Raw genomic sequence first — 18,730 nt, 5'->3', positions numbered from 1 at the left:
CGCTTCTGTTTCTGGACCCTGAAGGTTCAAGGAGTTTTACTGTTGACTTCACTCTCCTGCACCAAAGTCCATACAGAAAACCAGTGATTTTAACATCACAGAGACACAGGAGTTCACAGGAGTTGTTGATCCACTGCTGCCTCCATCACTAACTTACAATGACTGATTTTGTATAATTCGGCTTTTGAAAAATTTAATTTAGACTTAAATCAGTGACACAAAGTGACCACACGAGGCAGCAGAGGACCAGCAGCTCCTGTGTCACGGTGAGCTAAAATCACTGATTTTCTCTATGGGCTTTGGTGTGGGAGAGTGAGTGGTTTACAAACTTCAGTTTTCTGTTTTTAAAGTCTGTCTAACAGTGAAATAAAGACGTTAACGTTCTTAAGATATCGTAGACTTGTCTTGAAGTGGATTTTAGCAAATAAATAGGTCCGAGTAACTGGAAACAGATGTTTGTAAACCACTCACTCTCCCACACCAAAGCCCATAGAGAAAACCAGTGATTTTAACATCACAGAGACACAGGAGTTCACAGGAGTTGTTGATCCACTGCTGCCTCCGTCACTAAGTTCAAATGTTTGATTTTGTATAATTCGGCTTTCAAAATATTTAATTTAGACTTAACTCAGTGACACAAAGTGACCACACGAGGCAGCAGAGGACCAGTAGCTCCTGTGTCCCTGTGAGCTAAAATCACTGGTTTTCTCTACGAGGTTTGATGTGGGAGAGTGTTCGTTCAATGTCACTTCAGAGAAACGAGCTAATTAAATTAAAACAAATATCTTGAGTTGTTTCTATTAAAGGGAGAGTACGTGCATTAGCAGGGACTATTTTCAGATCAACGCGAGACAAATAACTGCTGGAACTGTCCTTTGACTCAGCTGTTTCTTTGGGAAGTCACCTGACCTCTCCCTGGTCTCTCATTGGTTGTCTTTTTTGGGCATCTCTCTCCTGATTGGCTCTCCCTGCAGACGCAGCATGGCAGATGGACCGGCGAGTGAGCGACCTCTGGCCCCTGAGTGGAATCGCAGACACACAGTCGCCATGGAAACACTCTGGTTGGCCCCTCCCCTCCCTCCCCCCACCACCCCCCTCATTGGTTCACTCCTCTGCACTCTGTCAGGAGTTATTCATTTAAATAGATTCCTAGTTTAGATTTATTTGTGTAAATAAGGAACTGTTGACGGTTCATTTTTAAAGGAGCGCTTTTTAAACCACTCACTCTCCCACACCAAAGTCCAAAGAGTAAACCAGTGATTTTAACATCACAGAGACACAGGAGTTCACAGGAGTTGTTGATCCACTTCTGCCTCCATCACTAACTTACAATGACTGATTTTAGTGAATTCGGCTTTTAAAATATTTAATTTAGACTTAACTCAGTGACACAAAGTGACCACACGAGGCAGCAGAGGACCAGCAGCTCCTGTGTCCCTGTGAGCTAAAATCACTGGTTTTCTCTTTGAGGTTTGGTGTGGGAGAGTGAGTGGTTTATAAATGTCAGTTTCCTGTTTTTAAAGATATCGTACATTAGATTAGTGAACTCCTCACGCACCTCCTCTGCTCCTCCTCCTCCTCCTCCTCTCTTCACTCTGTCACCACCACCATTAACGTCGGCTCACCTGCTTCTTCCTCCTCCTCCTCCTCACTAATGTCCTCACAGGTCTTTCACAGCTATAAAAATAAAAGCTGAAGCTGAAGCCGATGAATGAACTATTTTAACCTTTTCCTTTCATTAACCCACAAACTGTGATTCTGGCTTTTCAAAATAAAAGTCCTTCTCTCTCTCTCTCTCCTGCAGCTCAGAGTCTGACGCCCCTGCGACAGAGGCGAGGAGACCCCGGTCTGACGTTCAGCTCTCAGAGGTTGGTTGAAGGGCGGGGCTTACCTGCTCAAGAAGGGTGTGGCCTGTCGTCGGCCCGCCCACCGAGTGGGCGGCAGAGCCGCAGCCACTCCATCGGCCAGCTGGAGTTCCTCCCTGTGCCCGCCCCCTCTCTCTCCTCCTCCCTCTCTCACCCCTCCCTTGGCCCCGCCTCCTCTCCTCACCTCCCCGCCTTCTCCTTCTGCCCTCCTCCTCCTCCTCCTCCTCCTCCTCCTCCTCCGTCGTCTTCCTACGCTGAAGGCACCACTCGTGTCTCTGCTCTGCTCTTCCAATCTTCTTACTTCCACTCTCTGGAGGCATCGTGCAGCCTCCCGCCTGCAGGGGGAGCTGTGGCCCCGCAGACCCGGCGCGGTCGCTCCGGCAGCTTCGGGTATCTCCACTCCGATTCGCCGCAAAGATAGCGATTTTTATTTAACCGTGTAACGTTTGAATTTGTGTGCTTAACAATAACAATAACTCTGCTTTATTTACAAAACAATCGGGAGGAAAAAACGCGATCATGGTCGTTCGGTTTCAGTTTACGCTTGAGAACTTAAGAGTTTTCTGACTTTAATGAAAATATTTTTTTTATCGCAATGGGATAACAACAAATGGTGCATTCCATTATGTAGTCAGAACTCGGAATTTTCCCAAACTTCTGCCACCGCCATTTTTACTGCCAAAAGCACTTCTGTCGTACGGAAATTACTGCTTCATTTTTAACCGTAGACGTGTAGCTACGTTGTTTTTTTGTGTTACGCAAAATACCTTTTTTCATCCTTAATCTCCTATGCCTGTGTATTTGTACTATCCTGTTTTTATTTTTAATTCATTATTTCACAAAGGTTGTGGTTTGTCGTTGACAAAAACTAGCGTTGTTGTGACTTAAATCTAAACACTAGCTTCTGTAACTTCAGCGTAAAACCAGAAATAGAGAGAAAAAAGTTGGAAGTGAGTTGGAAAAGTTCGAATGTAGACGATAAAAACTTTCTGTACAAGTTTAACAGAATTCATCTTTGTCTAAATGTCCGACATGTTTGCTACAACATGCTAACTGCTGCTCGCTAAAAGCTAACGTGGGCTAACTTTGACAAATACATCATTACTTGAATAATTAGCAAGTGTTAGCAAGCTAAATTCCCAGTTAGCAAACCCAACAGTTAACTAATTTAACCAGCATGCACTTGGGTGTGATGTCGTCACCAGGTCCCGACTCATGCTAGTTTAGTTTATCTCATTTAGTGATGTTAGCATTCAGCTCGAAGCACGTTTGTGCGTACAGAAAGCTACATGGCCTAATTTGAAAAATATGTAATTACTTTGATAATTAGCAAGTGTTAGCATGCTAATAAGCTAAATTCACAGTTAGCAAACCCACCGGTAACGCCAACAGTTAACTAATTTAATCAGTTTAGCTAGTTTAGTGACGTTAGCGTTTGTGCGTACAGAATGTTGACACGGATGCTGCATTCCGTTTGCAGTCGGAACTTGGAATTTCCGACTCGAGGCAAACGTCTCCTGCTGACTTGATTCTCTTCTCCGTCAGGGACGTGATGAGCCGCTCAGACTCTGACTCCTCCCTCCCTCTGTCTCCTGGCGAATCACGAGGTCCGTACACTCCGAAGCCCTTCCTCATGTCGTCCAGGTTCAACCCCCTTCACGGTCCTGGCTCTGGGTTTGGAGGAGGAGGAGGAGGAGCAGCAGGAGCAGGAGCAGGAGGTCTGGAGAAGAGCTCCAGCCTGGGGGAGCTGAGGGGAAGTCCCACCTCCTTCCTGGCCTCGTCCAGCTCCACGCGCTCCCTCTGCGTCCCGTCTGACGGCGAGGACAGCGAGGCGTCCGGCTCCTCCAGGAGGAGACACGCCTTTGACAAGATCTTTAAGAAGAAGCAGGGACGTCACTGATGTCCCCGGGGACACGTTGACAAAAGCTGCCCACGGGTTTCAGGTCCACCAGAGACGTCCACACACAGGAAGACGGACGGTGAGACCAGGAAGGAAACAGGAAACTGTTTGTGATGAATTTAAAATGATTTACTCTGCGGGGGGGGGGATTCTTTTTTCTAGCTTTTTCTATTCATGAAATAAGTGGGTGTGGTTTGTCACGGCTTTGGTTCCTGTCTGAATTTAAAGGGACAGTTCAGGTTTTTTGGGGGTTTTTTTTACGCGTGGTTGAGCATCAAGAACTAGCCTGAGGCATTTTAGCAACTTAGCAAAAGGCTCTGCTAATAAAAAAATGAACGTCACCAAAGCCCATAGAGAAAACCAGTGATTTTCGATCATGGAGACACAGGAGCTGCTGGTTCTCTGCTGCCTCGTGTGGTCACTTTGTGTCACTGAGGTCAATCTGAATGACGATTTTTCAAAGCCGAATTGACACAATCAGTCATCGTAAGTAAGTGATGGAGGCAGCAGTTGATCAACAACTCCTGTGAACTCCTGTGTGCTGTGATGTTAAAATCACTGGTTTTCTCTATGGACTTTGGTGTAGGAGAGTGAGTGGTTTATAAACGTCTGTCTAACACTGAGATAAATACATCTTGTTCTTAAAACATCGTAGACTCAAACTGATGTAAATGTTATTACACAAGTGTTTCGTTTAGGGGATAAAATGTGTTTAGTGCCAAGTTGTTAACAGCAGGGGGCGCTGACAGCACTCAGCTCTGACTCAGAGGCAGTTTAAAAAAAACCCTAAACTGTCCTTTTATTGTTTTATGTAGATTTTATTTGCTAACAGGCACATTTATTATTATTATTATTATTATTATTATTATTATTATTATTTAAAGTGTGAAGTTGAAGATGAGTCTGTTTTTATCATGAGACGCACAACGAGGAGAAACACTGATGTTGTTGTTGTTGTTGTGGTCAAATAAAGTGAGTCCAGAGAGTTTTCACAGACATGAAACTTTAAAGTCTTATTTTTGTGGAATCAACCATTAATCAAGATAAATGTTGTTGTTGTTGTGGAGCTGAGAGGAGACGTGTTGTCCTCACTGTCTCTGTCCTCACTGTCTCTGTCTCTGTCCTCTCTGTCTCTGAGAGAGTATGGTCTACTATCAGGTTATAAACTGAACACCAACAAATCTCAAATTCTAACTTTTAATTATTCCCCCAGTCAATCCATTAGAGAGGAATCTAAAGTGAGTTGGGAATCAAAGTCAATAAAGTACTTAGGTGTGAATATTCCCAAACATCTGAATAACTATGACCCCCTGATTGTCAAAATCAAATCAGCCTTAGACAGAATCTAGTGCCCTTTTTAGGATTAGGACAGAGGATAGAAGCTATAAAAATGAACGTGCTTCCTAGATTATTATATCTGTTCCAAAATATACCAGTTGAACTTCCAAAGGGGAAATTTCAGGAATTAGACTAATTAATATCCCGATGTATCTGGAAGGGGAAGAGGCCAAGAATTCACTATAAGACTCTCTAACTACCAAAAGACAAAGGAGGTCTCTCTCTCTCCCCAATATTAAAAATGACCACCAAGCGGTGCAGATAAAACTTTGAGTAAATATCTCCCCTCTTACAAAGCCAAGTGGAAAGACATGGAATGTCTGATATCTAGTGATATCACACTACAAGCAGTTACAGGGACAGTGGGTTGTTGCCTCTAAAAGACATGAATCCGTTGATAAAAATGTCATAGTTTGGCACAAGGTAGTTAATGAAAACAAGGCCAAAGAACCATTCTGATCTTAAGATGATAGGATATGATATGTTTTACCAAACAGGATGGATACAAGATTTAAACAGTGGGCAGATAAAGGGTTAATAAGACATTGTGATCTCTATGAGGGAGAAACACTGTGACCATTGCTCAGTTATTTTAAATTATTGGAAAGAAATTCAATTGAACATGGAGAAAGTCATGAAAATACTGATTGACACTGTCAAGGGGTCTGAAAACAAATATATGTATAATATCCTATTACTAGCGAGTAAAAAAGCAATCACAAGGAAATGGTTGGTAAAATATTCTCCTACAGTCGAGGACTGAATCAAAGTGGTTCAGGATATAATGGAGACGCTAACATTCAGTCTCAGGCTGAACAAGATACATGTGGGAGATAGTGGAAGTTAAAATGAAGAGGTCTCACTCTGTCTGTGTTTATGAAGTTAAAATGAAGAGGTCTCACTATGTCTGTGTTTAAAGAGTTAAAATGAAGAGGTCTCACTCTGTCTGTGTTTATGAAGTTAAAATGAAGAGGTCTCACTCTGTCTGTGTTTATGAAGTTAAAATGAAGAGGTCTCACTCTGTCTGTGTTTATGAAGTTAAAATGAAGAGGTCTCACTCTGTCTGTGTTTATGAAGTTAAAATGAAGAGGTCTCACTCTGTCTGTCTTTAAAGAGTTAAAATGAAGAGGTCTCACTCTGTCTGTGTTTATGAAGTTAAAATGAAGAGGTCTCACTCTGTCTGTGTTTATGAAGTTAAAATGAAGAGGTCTCACTCTGTCTGTGTTTAAAGAGTTAAAATGAAGAGGTCTCACTCTGTCTGTGTTTATGAAGTTAAAATGAAGAGGTCTCACTCTGTCTGTGTTTAGAGAGTTAAATGAAAAAGTCTCACTCTGTCTGTGTTTATGAAGTTAAAATGAAGAGGTCTCACTCTGTCTGCGTTTATAAAGTTAGGGGAAAGAGATGAACCTGTCATTGACAGAGGGTGTGTAACGTCTTCCTGGTCACGTCTCCGGGGACGTTCACATCTCACCTTATAAGGTGTCCTCTTCCACAACGCAGTCTTTTCCTGTTTCACTCTTCGCCTCAAACCACCCACGTCTCTGCGTCTCTGCCCAACGTCGCCTCTTCTGAACAAAAAATGTCACACAAGTGAAGAAAGTCAAAAAGAAGAAATGAAAGAAGACAATTTCTCTGCTGGTGTGTCTTACCTTCCTCTGGGAGACGACAGCAGGACTTGTCCTCATTGTCCCACAGACAAACGTCCTCTGAAGCACAAACAAATCAAAGTGACACAATCTGTGTCAGTGGTGACTGTGTGTCTGTGTGTGTCAGTAGTGACTGTGTGTGTGTGTGTGTGTGTGTCAGTAGTGACTGTGTGTGTGTGTGTGTCAGTAGTGACTGTGTGTGTGTGTCAGTAGTGACTCTGTGTGTGAGTGTGTATGTGTGTGTGTGTCAGTAGTGACAGTGTGTGTGTGTGTGTGTGTCAGTAGTGACTGTGTGTGTGTGTCAGTAGTGACTGTGTGTGTGTGTGTGTGGGTCAGTCGTGACTGTGTGTGTGTGTGTCAGTAGTGACTCTGTGTGTGTGTGTGTGTCAGTAGTGACTGTGTGTGTGTGTCAGTAGTGACTCTGTGTGTGAGTGTGTATGTGTGTGTGTGTCAGTAGTGACAGTGTGTGTGTGTGTGTGTGTCAGTAGTGACTGTGTGTGTGTGTCAGTAGTGACTGTGTGTGTGTGGGTCAGTCGTGACTGTGTGTGTGTGTGTCAGTAGTGACTGTGTGTGTGTGTCAGTAGTGACTGTGTGTGTCAGTAGTGACTCTGTGTGAGTGTGTGTGTGTCAGTAGTGACTGTGTGTGTCAGTAGTGACTGTGTGTGTGGGTCAGTCGTGACTCTGTGTGTGTGTGTGTGTCAGTAGTGACTGTGTGTGTGTGTGTCAGTAGTGACTGTGTGTGTCAGTCGTGACTCTGTTTGTGTGTGTGTGTCAGTAGTGACTCTGTGTGTGTCAGTAGTGACTCTGTGTGTGTGTGTGTCAGTAGTGACGGTGTGTGTGTGTCAGTGTCAGTAGTGACTGTGTGTGTGTATGTGTCAGTAGTGACTGTGTGTGTGTATGTGTCAGTAGTGACTGTGTGTTTGTGTCAGTAGTGACTGTGTGTGTGTGTGTCAGTAGTGACTGTGTGTGTGGGTCAGTCGTGACTCTGTGTGTGAGTGAGTGTGTGTGTGTCAGTCGTGACTCTGTGTGTGTGTGTGTCAGTAGTGACTGTGTGTGTGTGTGTGTGTCAGTAGTGACTGTGTGTGTGTGTGTGTGTGTTAGTAGTGACTGTGTGTGTGTGTCAGTAGTGACTGTGTGTGTGTGTCAGTTGTGACTGTGTGTGTGTGTCAGTAGGGACTGTGTGTCAGTTGTGACTGTGTGTGTGTCAGTAGTGACTGTGTGTATGTGTGTGTGTCAGTAGTGACTGTGTGTGTGTGTGTGTGTGTGTGTGTGTGTGTGTGTCAGTAGTGACTGTGTGTGTGTGTGTGTGTGTGTGTGTGTGTGTGTGTGTGTGTGTGTCAGTAGTGACTCACGTTCTATATTTAAGCTGCAGGCTGCTCGCTCGCTCGCCCCCCCCCCCTCTCTCTTTCACACACATACTTGACATAAGTGAAGTTGTGGAGAGACGACGAGCAGGATGGAGGTAAAACTCTTCTAACTCTACTGCACTGTGTCTGTGTGTGTGTGTCTGTGTGTTATTTTTGTTTCCTCTGTATGAAGTTGCTCTCTGTACAAAAGACAAACAGATTTTTAGCGTTGAAGTGTCTGATTACAGCGTTTTACCGCGTTATAGACCGCGTTATAGACCACATACACCACGTTATAGACCATGTTATAGACCATGTTATTGATCACATTATAGACCATGTTATTGATCACATTATAGACCATGTTATTGATCACATTATAGACCATGTTATAGACCACATACACTAGATTATAGACCACGTTATCGATCACGTTATAGACCACATACACCAGATTATAGACCATGTTGTAGACCACATACACCATGTTATAGACCATGTTATTGATCAAATTATAGACCATGTTATAGACCATGTTATAGATCACATTATAGACCATGTTATAGACCACATACACTAGATTATAGACCACGTTATTGATCACGTTATAGACCACATACACCAGATTATAGACCATGTTATAGACCACATACACCATGTTATAGACCATGTTATTGATCACATTATATACCATGTTATAGACCATGTTATAGACCACATACACTAGATTATAGACCACGTTATTGACCATGTTATAGACTATGTTATAGATCACATTATAGACCATGTTATAGACCACATACACTAGATTATAGACCACGTTATTGATCACTTTATAGACCACAAACCAGATTATAGACCATGTTATAGACCACATACACTAGATTATAGACCACGTGATGGATCATGTTATAGACCACATACACCAGATTATAGACCACATTATTGATCACGTTATAGACCACATAAACAATGTTATAGACCATGTTATAGACCACGTTATAGATCACATTATTGATCACGTTAAAGACCACATACACCACATTATAGACCATGTTATAGACCACATACACCACATTATAGACCATGTTATAGACCACATACACTAGATTATAGACCACGTGATGGATCACGTTATAGACCACATACACCAGATTATAGACCACATTATTGATCACGTTATAGACCACATAAACCAGATTATAGACCATGTTATAGACCACATACACTAGATTATAGACCACGTTATTGATCATGTTATAGACTATGTTATAGATCACATTATAGACCATGTTATAGACCACATACACTAGATTATAGACCACGTTATTGATCACATTATAGACCACATAAACAATGTTATAGACTATATTATTGATCACATTATAAACCATGTTATTCCAATGGCACTTAAACGCAACCACAACCCCCATAAATTATATATGCATTATTATATATATATATAAACACATATATATATACACACACATATTTATATATATATATGTTTGTACAAACAGCAGGTGCTTTTATTTTGAAATACAAATGATATGAACACACACACAACCACATAGAGAAAGAGGAAGTGGTTTAAACGGTTGTGTTTCTGCCTGGTGTGTGTGTGTGTGTGTGTGTGTGTGTGTGTGTGTGTGTGTGTGTGTATTCAAATCAAATCAACAACATTAAGGGCTTTTTTCAGTGTTAAGACCTGGTCTTAGGATCAGCACTTAAAAAGGTTGTGATGGCGGTTTAGAGAATGCATTGAGTCTATGGGTGTCCTCACTAAGACATATAAACAGGTTTGTGTGTGTGTGTGTGTCTCATTATCTGTTGAATGTCAGCGATGTGAGACGTTCAACTGAAATCGATACAGACATCAACAGCTGTGTGTGTGTGTGTGTGTGTGTGTGTGTGTGTGTGTGTGTGTGTGTGTGTGTGTGTGTGTGAGGAGGGAAAAAAACAGCCTTTAAACAGGAAGTGAAGACATTTTGTGAAAAGTGAGGACAACTCAGCACGTCCTCACATCATGATGTCACACTTACACATGGACTGTTTATGACTTCAGAACTGGTTTAAAGGTCAGGTTAAGGTTTTTAGTTATGATAGTTAAGGTATTTAGTTATGATGGTTAAGGTATTTAGTTATGATGGTTAAAGTTAAGGTATTTAGTTATGATGGTTAAGGTATTTAGTTATGATGGTTAATGTTAAGGTATTTAGTTATGATGGTTAATGTTAAGGTATTTAGTTATGATGGTTAAAGGTGCCATATGTAAGAATGTGGCCAATAACGGTTACTACATTCAAATTCAAAATACCAAGGTCTTTTTGGTTTCGTTTTCTGACGTAACTGGCAAACCGTGGTTGCGCGGCAGCTGAGACTCTACTGACTGCAATGATTGGTAGACAGCGGTAGGTGGCGCCACATGACGCCGAAACATGATTTCAAAACATAAACATGATTGTCTGTACTGTTGTTGTTGGTGAGTTCAGTTTGTTATATGAACATTATTCCTGAGTCTCTGTGACATATTAGGAAGATTTTATGATTTATTACATAATGCACCTTTAACGTTAAGAGACTAACCTCAACCTAATTCAAACCTATAAACAAAGACAAAATTAGACAAAATGTCCCCTTAATGAAGACATGTCCCCATAAAGTGAGTGCGTAAGCACAGTCCCCACAACATGAGTCATATCAAGCACACACACGCACACACAGGGATTCAAACCACAGACCTTTTTTGCCGTGAGACACTGAAATTGGCCCCTCCCTCCCTCAGGAGGAGGCACCTCCCCATCGCTCTGTGGCTGAACTGGCGGGAAAATTCAGAGACATCGCTCCTGCTCAGGAAGACGCTACAGGAAAACACACAGTGAGAGAGACACACACACACAGACAGACACACACACAGACAGACACACACACAGACAGACACACACACAGACACGCACGCACGCACGCACGCACGCACGCACGCACGCACGCACGCACGCACGCACGCACGCACGCACGCACGCACACACACACACACACACACACACACACACACACACACACACACACACACACACACCAGGAATAATGTGTGTGACTGTTGTTGTTGTTGTTTTTAAGGAGAAGCCGGTGAGACGACGACCACCTCGCTCCCTACAGCTGCCAAAGACACATGGTGATGAAGACCAGGTGAGAACCTAAGAGAGACAGGAAACGACCTAAGAGAGACAGGAAACAACTTTAGAGTGACAGGAAACAACCGAAACAACCTTAAAGAGACAGGAAACAACTTTAGAGAGACAGGAAACAACCTTAGAGAGACAGGAAACAACCTTAGAGAGACAGGAAACAAAATTAGAGAGATGGAGAGATGGGAAACAACCTTAGAGAAACAGGAAACAACCTTAGAGAGACAGGAAACGACCTTAGAGAAACAGGAAACGACCTAAGAGAGACAGGAAACAACTTTAGAGTGACAGGAAACAACCGAAACAACCTTAAAGAGACAGGAAACAACTTTAGAGAGATGGGAAACATCCGAAACAACCTTAAAGAGACAGGAAACAACTTTAGAGAGACAGGAAACAACCTTAGACAGACAGGAAACAACCGAAACAACCTTAGAGAGACAGGAAACAACCCTAGAGAGACAGGAAACAACCTGAGAGAGACAAGAAACAACCTAAGAGAGACAGGAAACAACCGAAACAACCTTAGATAGACAGCAAACAACCTTGGAGAGACGGGATACAACCTTAGAGAGACATGAAACAACCTTAGAGAGACAGGAAACTACTTTAGAGAGACAGGAAACAACCTTAGAGAGACGGGATACAACCTTAGAGAGACATGAAACAACCTTAGAGAGACAGGAAACTACTTTAAAGAGACAGGACACAACCTGAGAGAGACATGAAACAACCTTAGAGAGACAGGAAACAACCTTAAAGAGAGACAGGAAACAAGCTTAAAGGGACAGGAAACAACCCTAGAGAGACAGGAAACAACCCTAGAGACAGGAAACAACCGAAAAACAACCTTAGAGAGACAGGAAACAACCTTAGAGAGACGGGAAACAACCTTAGAGACAGGAAACAACCGAAAAACAACCTTAGAGAGACAGGAAACAACCGAAACAACCTTAGAGAGACAGGAAACAACCCTAGAGAGACAGGAAACAACCTGAGAGAGACAAGAAACAACCTAAGAGAGACAGGAAACAACCGAAACAACCTTAGATAGACAGCAAACAACCTTGGAGAGACGGGATACAACCTTAGAGAGACATGAAACAACCTTAGAGAGACAGGAAACTACTTTAGAGAGACAGGAAACAACCTTAGAGAGACGGGATACAACCTTAGAGAGACATGAAACAACCTTAGAGAGACAGGAAACTACTTTAAAGAGACAGGACACAACCTGAGAGAGACATGAAACAACCTTAGAGAGACAGGAAACAACCTTAAAGAGAGACAGGAAACAAGCTTAAAGGGACAGGAAACAACCCTAGAGAGACAGGAAACAACCCTAGAGACAGGAAACAACCGAAAAACAACCTTAGAGAGACAGGAAACAACCTTAGAGAGACGGGAAACAACCTTAGAGACAGGAAACAACCGAAAAACAACCTTAGAGAGACAGGAAACAACCTTAGAGAGACGGGAAACAACCTTAGAGAAACAGAAACGACCTTAGAGAGACAGGAAACAACCTTAGAGAGACGGGAAACAACCTTAGAGAAACAGGAAACAACCTTAGAGAGACAGGAAACAACCTTCGAGAAACAGGAAACAACTTTAGAGAGACAGGAAACAACCTGAGATAGACAGGAAACAACCTTAGAGAGACGGGAAACAACCTTAGAGAAACAGGAAACAACCTTAGATAGATGGGAAACAACCTTAGAGAAACGGGATACAACCTTAGAGAGACGGGAAACAACCTTAGAGAAACAGGAAACAACCTTAGAGAGACAGGAAACAACCTTCGAGAAACAGGAAACAACTTTAGAGAGACAGGAAACAACCTGAGATAGACAGGAAACAACCTTAGAGAGACGGGAAACAACCTTAGAGAAACAGGAAACAACCTTAGATAGATGGGAAACAACCTTAGAGAAACGGGATACAACCTTAGAGAAACAGGAAACAACCTTAGAGAGACGGGAAACAACCTTAGAGAAACAGGAAACAACCTTAGATAGATGGGAAACAACCTTAGAGAAACGGGATACAACCTTAGAGAAACGGGATACAACCTTAGAGAGACGGGATACAACCTTAGAGAGACAGGAAACAACCTTAGAGAGACAGGAAACAACCTTAGAGAGACAGGAAACTATTTCAGAGAGACAGGAAACAACCTGAGATAGACAGGAAACAACCTTAGAGAGACAGGAAACAACCTTAGAGAGACAGGAAACAACCTTAAAGAGACAGGAAACATCCTGAGAGAGGCAGGAAACAACCTTAGAGAGGCAGGAAACAACCTTAGAGAGACAGGAAACAACCTTAGAGAGATAGGAAACAAGCTTAAAGGGACAGGAAACAAACTTTTTTTATATATATATTTTTAGGGCTTTTTTGCCTTTAATGATAGTATAGAGGAGAGTGACAGGAAACAGGAGGCAGAGAGAGATGGGGAATGACACGCAGGAAAGACCGCTTGGTGCGGGATTCGAACCAGGATCACCAACTGAGCCAACGCTGCCCCACAAAACTGTGTGTGTGTGTGTGTGTGTGCAGTCTCCTGGCGTCACCTCACCTGCCAAATCCAAGAGGAACTCGGCTCTGATTGAGAAGCTTCAGGTGAGAGGAGGAGACTTCTGCTGATGACATCACTATGACATCACTATGACATCACTATTTCTCTCTCTCTCTCTCTGTGTAGGCCTCCCTCGCTCTCTCTCCCTCGGCTCAGCTGCCGTCACCAAAGAGTCCAGGCTTCAGGCTGCTGCCTCCCTCTTACCCCCCGCCCTCGCCTGGATCCGCCCCTGTAACCACGGCGACCACAGGAACCACCCCAACAACCCCAGTCCCCGCCTCTCCGATCACCGAGGAGGAGGGTCCTACTTCCTTTGAAGCCTCGCCCACCGTGGTGGAGGGTTCCATCCTGTCCAGCATCAACAAGGTCAGAGGTCATTTAATAAAAGCCATAACAGACACATCACATGACCTCACTCTGTGCTCTGATTGGTTCTCCTCCAGAGTCGAGCTCGTCACTCCATCAGGCGACGCCCACCGTCCCGTCGCCACAAGATGTCCAGCAGCGGAGAGGAGGTCAGCGTCGCTGATGATGTCACCAACAGAGGAGAAGGAGGAGACCAGGAGGACGTCTTTAAGACAGAAACTAAAACAGATGATTCAACGTTTCCTGAAAATAAACAAATCCACAAAGACGATGAGTCAAAGACTGAGACCAAAGAAGAAGAGGAGGAGAAAGTGGGAGGAGACAGATCTTCATCAGGACAAGAGAAGGAGGAGGAGGAGGAGAAGAAAAGTTCGGGAGAAGAAACAACGATCATGTGACAGAAGAGAAGAGTGAGTGACAACACAACTTCAGACACAACACAACTTCAGAGACAACACAACCTCAGAGACACAACACAACCTCAGAGACACAACACAACCTCAGAGACACAACACAACCTCAGAGACAACACAACCACAGACACAACACAACCACAGACACAACACAACCTCAGAGACAACACAACCTCAGAGACACAACCTCAGACACAACACAACCTCAGAGAGACAACACAACCTCAGACACACAACATCAGAGACACAACACAACCTCAGAGACAACACAACCTTAGAGAGACAACACAACTTCAGAGACAACACAACCTCAGAGACAACGCGACCTCAGAGAGACAACACAACCTCAGACACAACACAACCTCAGAGACAACACAAGATCAGACACAACACAACCTCAGTGACAACACAACTTCAGAGTCACAATCTCAGAGAGACACAACACAACCTCAGAGACAACACAACCTCAGAGACAACATAACATCAGAGAGACAACACAACCTCAGACACAACCTCAGAGACAACACAACCTCAGAGACACAACACAACCTCAGAGACAACACAACCTTAGAGAGACAACACAACTTCAGAGACAACACAACCACGGACACAACGCAACCTCAGAGAGACAACACAACCTCAGACACAACACAACCTCAGAGACAACACAAGATCAGACACAACACAACCTCAGTGACAACACAACTTCAGAGTCACAACCTCAGAGACAACACAACCTCAGAGACAACATAATATCAGAGACACAACACAACCTCAGAGACAACACAACCTCAGAGACACAACACAACCTCAGAGACAACACAACCTCAGAGACAACACAACCTCGGACACAACACAACCTCAGAGACAACACAACCTCAGAGAGACAACACAACCTCAGAGACAACACAACCTCAGAGAGACAACACAACACAACCTCAGAGAGACAACACAACCTCAGAGACAACAACCTCAGAGAGACAACACAACCTCAGACACAACAAAACCTCAGAGACTAACCGTCTCTTTCCTCTTCATGTTTGTTGTCCACAGGAAACGACAGGTCAAAGGTCAAAGTTCGGCTCGTTGAGGACTCGGAAGTTAGCTCCTGCTGCCGTGACGACACCTGGGAGTGGGCGGAGCGAGGGAGGCGGGGCTTCCTGTGTGAAGCTTAACCCTGTGCAGATGAACGAGTGTCTTTGTTTTGTAAATAATGGTCTTTCGTCCTTGTTTTTTAACACTTTTGAGACTAACGTTGTCTCTGATGATGATGATGATGATGATGATGATGATGATGAAGGTGTTTATTTAAAGCTCAGGTCACAGTCAAACACTGAAGGTTCACAAGAGACAGAGATTTCAGCCATTGATTTTAACACAAAACTGGAAAAAAAATGTTGTTCTTTAAGTCTGAACGAGAAATTAAAACACGTATTTTTACTAAAGTGATGTTTTTCTTTAAAGTCCTGCGTCGCAGCAACAATCACTGTGTATGTAAACGATTAACGACTGTATACGTAGACGATCGACGACTATGTATGAAGACGATTGACGACTGTATATGTAGACGATCAATGACTGTATATGTAGACGATCAACAACGATTGTATACGTAGACGATCGACGACTATGTATGAAGACGATTGACGACTGTATATGTAGACAATCGCCGACTGCATATGTAGACGATCGACGACTGTGCATGTAGACGATCGACGACTGCATACGCTGACGATCGACGACCGCATACGTAGACGATCGACGATTGTATACGTAGACGATCGACGACTGTACATTTAGACGATCGACGACTGTATATGTAGGCGATTAACGACTGTACATGTAGACGACTGGATATATTGGTGTTAAAAGGGAAAGTGTCTGCGTGACCCAGGTCACTCAGGTGAGTCGGTTACATAATGCTCCTCCTCCTTTGGCTGCTCCGCCTCCCTGAGCTGTACCGGGCTGTTAAAGCCTCTCGGCTCAGCCTCTTTGGCAGCAGCGCTGTCAGGCAGAGCACCTTGATCTCATTAGGGAGGTTTATTTTCGGTGCTTGACGGGATTCGTCCTCGGGTCTAAGAGGGTTAGAGATTCCTGAGGTTTGCTCTCCGTCTGCAGAGTCACCGCAGCCTGGATGCCGGCTGCTGCTGAAGCCTGCCGGGCCTCACCTCCGACACCGTGGACGTAACCCCTGAAGGTCCAGGACAAGGATTGTAGCTCATTCAATCATTTCAGAGTTTCCCCGCCTGGTTCTCGTTTCCGTCGCCTCCGGTGCAGCCGTCGGATCGCACCGATGGGGAACCACGGCTCTAACCTGGAGGACATCCTGTCGGAGGACATGCACCACTGGTACAACAAGTTCATGCGAGAGTCTCCGTCGGGCCTCATCACGCTGTTCGAGCTGAAGGCCATCCTCGGCCTGAAGGGCCTGAACGAGAATGCCAACAGCTACGTGGACCAGGTCTTCTTCACCTTCGACATGGACGGGGTGCGTTTTCTAAATCTGAGACATTACAACGGTTATTTTTACTTCCTAGCGCGAGGTACGATGGCACTTTACAAAGTATCGCTATACCAATACAGTTGTGCTGGTACTTTTACTCAAAGTATCCGAGTACGTATTGAGAAGCTAATGCTACTTATCTCTGAACTTCTACAAACTACTTCTACTTCTTTTCTATCCGAACAATAACGCAGCGTTACGCAGAGAATCCAAGTACGAACCTAATGTCGTCGCCGTTGCCGGACCTCGTTGTTCGGTCCATAAAGTGTTAGAAATGACGTCCTCATAGGTCTTTGTTTTTGTCTACAAACCCACAAAAAAAGATACAGTATAAAATATTTATTTGTTTCATGGAGCAAAGAAACCAGAAAATATTCACATTCAAGAAGCTGAAAAACCAGAGCACCCCCTAGTGGCTGGATGCATACAGTAAGCCCCCACCCCCTCCCTGTTAGCAAATGGAATATGGACTGAACAAAAGTATTTACGTCATTTTAGACAGTTTCATATCCCGATGAGGGATCTTTGATGAGTTATTGATGATGTCAACTATTTTGGTTTAATTATTATTATTATTATTATTATTATTTTAAATAACATACAACAGTTTATGTGATTTTTTCAGCTTCTTAAATGTGAATATTTACTGGTTCCTTTGTGGACAAAAAGAAGACATTTGAGAAACATATGGTCTCTATACATATGATTCTACAAGATTGGGTAATTATTTGAGGGGTTTTTGGTCTCCATACCTAACAGAATTACTATGCTTTGATGTCGTTTTATTTACCATTTATGTGGTTGATATTTCCGTCTTTTCCCGGTTAGCTAACTGTGGGTTTCTATTTTGATGGATGGACATAATTTAGCTAAAAGATGACATTGCTGAAATCATTGATTCTTTCTATTCCAGGTTGTGCATTTTTAAGAGTTCTCAAATTGTTTGACATGCAGTCGTTTTAGTTTTAATTGTTAGTCTAAAGTAAACAACGTTTACTAAAACACTCACGCTCACACACCCATGGCCAAAAACGTCCTCATTGAAACTCGGGTTAAAAACGTTCATGAATGTTTGATATGAATGATCTTATGAACACATTCTGGTGCTCGAGGTGTGTTAATGTCGCCTTTTGAAGGCGTTAAAGGAGCCTAAACGTTCATTGGCTCACTGTCTTATTGGCTTACAGTGTTAGCATCCAGAGCTAATATCCCTCCCTTTGTGGATTCCGGTTGTGCTAAGAGGATTCAGAGCGGGTTTGGCCATGAAGTTTAGGGACGTTCTCCTCCAAGCTCACAGTCCGGTTTATGGAAACCCATCGATCCAAGTCGGAGCAAACCCTGAAACTTAAGAAAACGATTATTTACAAAGTCCTGACCTCCTTCCCCCCCTCCCGCTTCCTGTGTGCAGGATGGCTACATCGACTTCGTGGAGTACATCGCCGCAGTCAGCCTGCTGCTAAAAGGAGAAATCAACCAGAAGCTAAAGTGGTACTTCAAACTCTTCGACCAGGACGGGAACGGGAAGATCGACAGAGACGAGCTGGAGACCATTTTTTCGGTAACAGGATTCGAAACACACACACACGC

At 43.5% G+C, this 18,730-nt stretch overlaps 2 protein-coding genes across 2 annotated transcripts in view; both read left to right on the top strand.

The window, feature by feature from the left end:
- stim1b (stromal interaction molecule 1b) overlaps positions 1-18,730 on the top strand; it is a gene marked incomplete at both ends in the record, with an annotated part of 37,841 nt that overhangs the window by 16,415 nt on the left and 2,696 nt on the right. The window contains 4 exons of the mRNA XM_083889707.1: positions 975-1,061; positions 1,805-1,853; positions 16,918-17,128; positions 18,552-18,701. Of these exons, the coding sequence (XP_083745833.1) occupies positions 975-1,061; positions 1,805-1,853; positions 16,918-17,128; positions 18,552-18,701 (497 nt within the window). The remainder of the gene's footprint in view (positions 1-974; positions 1,062-1,804; positions 1,854-16,917; positions 17,129-18,551; positions 18,702-18,730) is intronic.
- Positions 8,149-16,073, top strand: dub (duboraya). Its single transcript, XM_083890131.1, has 7 exons — positions 8,149-8,211; positions 10,881-10,973; positions 11,216-11,284; positions 13,843-13,905; positions 13,988-14,227; positions 14,305-14,637; positions 15,694-16,073. The coding sequence occupies exons 1-6, from the start codon at positions 8,206-8,208 to the stop codon at positions 14,623-14,625; spliced, it is 792 nt and encodes a 263-aa protein (XP_083746257.1). The 5' UTR covers positions 8,149-8,205; the 3' UTR covers positions 14,626-14,637; positions 15,694-16,073.

The sequence above is a fragment of the Microchirus variegatus genome, assembly GCF_963457635.1.
Source record: "Microchirus variegatus genome assembly, chromosome: 5".
NCBI classification, from domain to species: Eukaryota; Metazoa; Chordata; class Actinopteri; order Pleuronectiformes; family Soleidae; genus Microchirus; species Microchirus variegatus.
Note: the sequence above shows the minus strand (reverse complement) of the source record. Positions and strands in the feature narration are given on the sequence as shown.

Bases quoted from the DNA above. Each gene is read 5' to 3' on its own strand.
- dub (XM_083890131.1), top strand. The intron at 13,906-13,987 runs GTGAGAGGAGGA...CTCTCTGTGTAG, and splicing joins CTCTGATTGAGAAGCTTCAG to GCCTCCCTCGCTCTCTCTCC. The intron at 14,228-14,304 runs GTCAGAGGTCAT...GTTCTCCTCCAG, and splicing joins TCCTGTCCAGCATCAACAAG to AGTCGAGCTCGTCACTCCAT.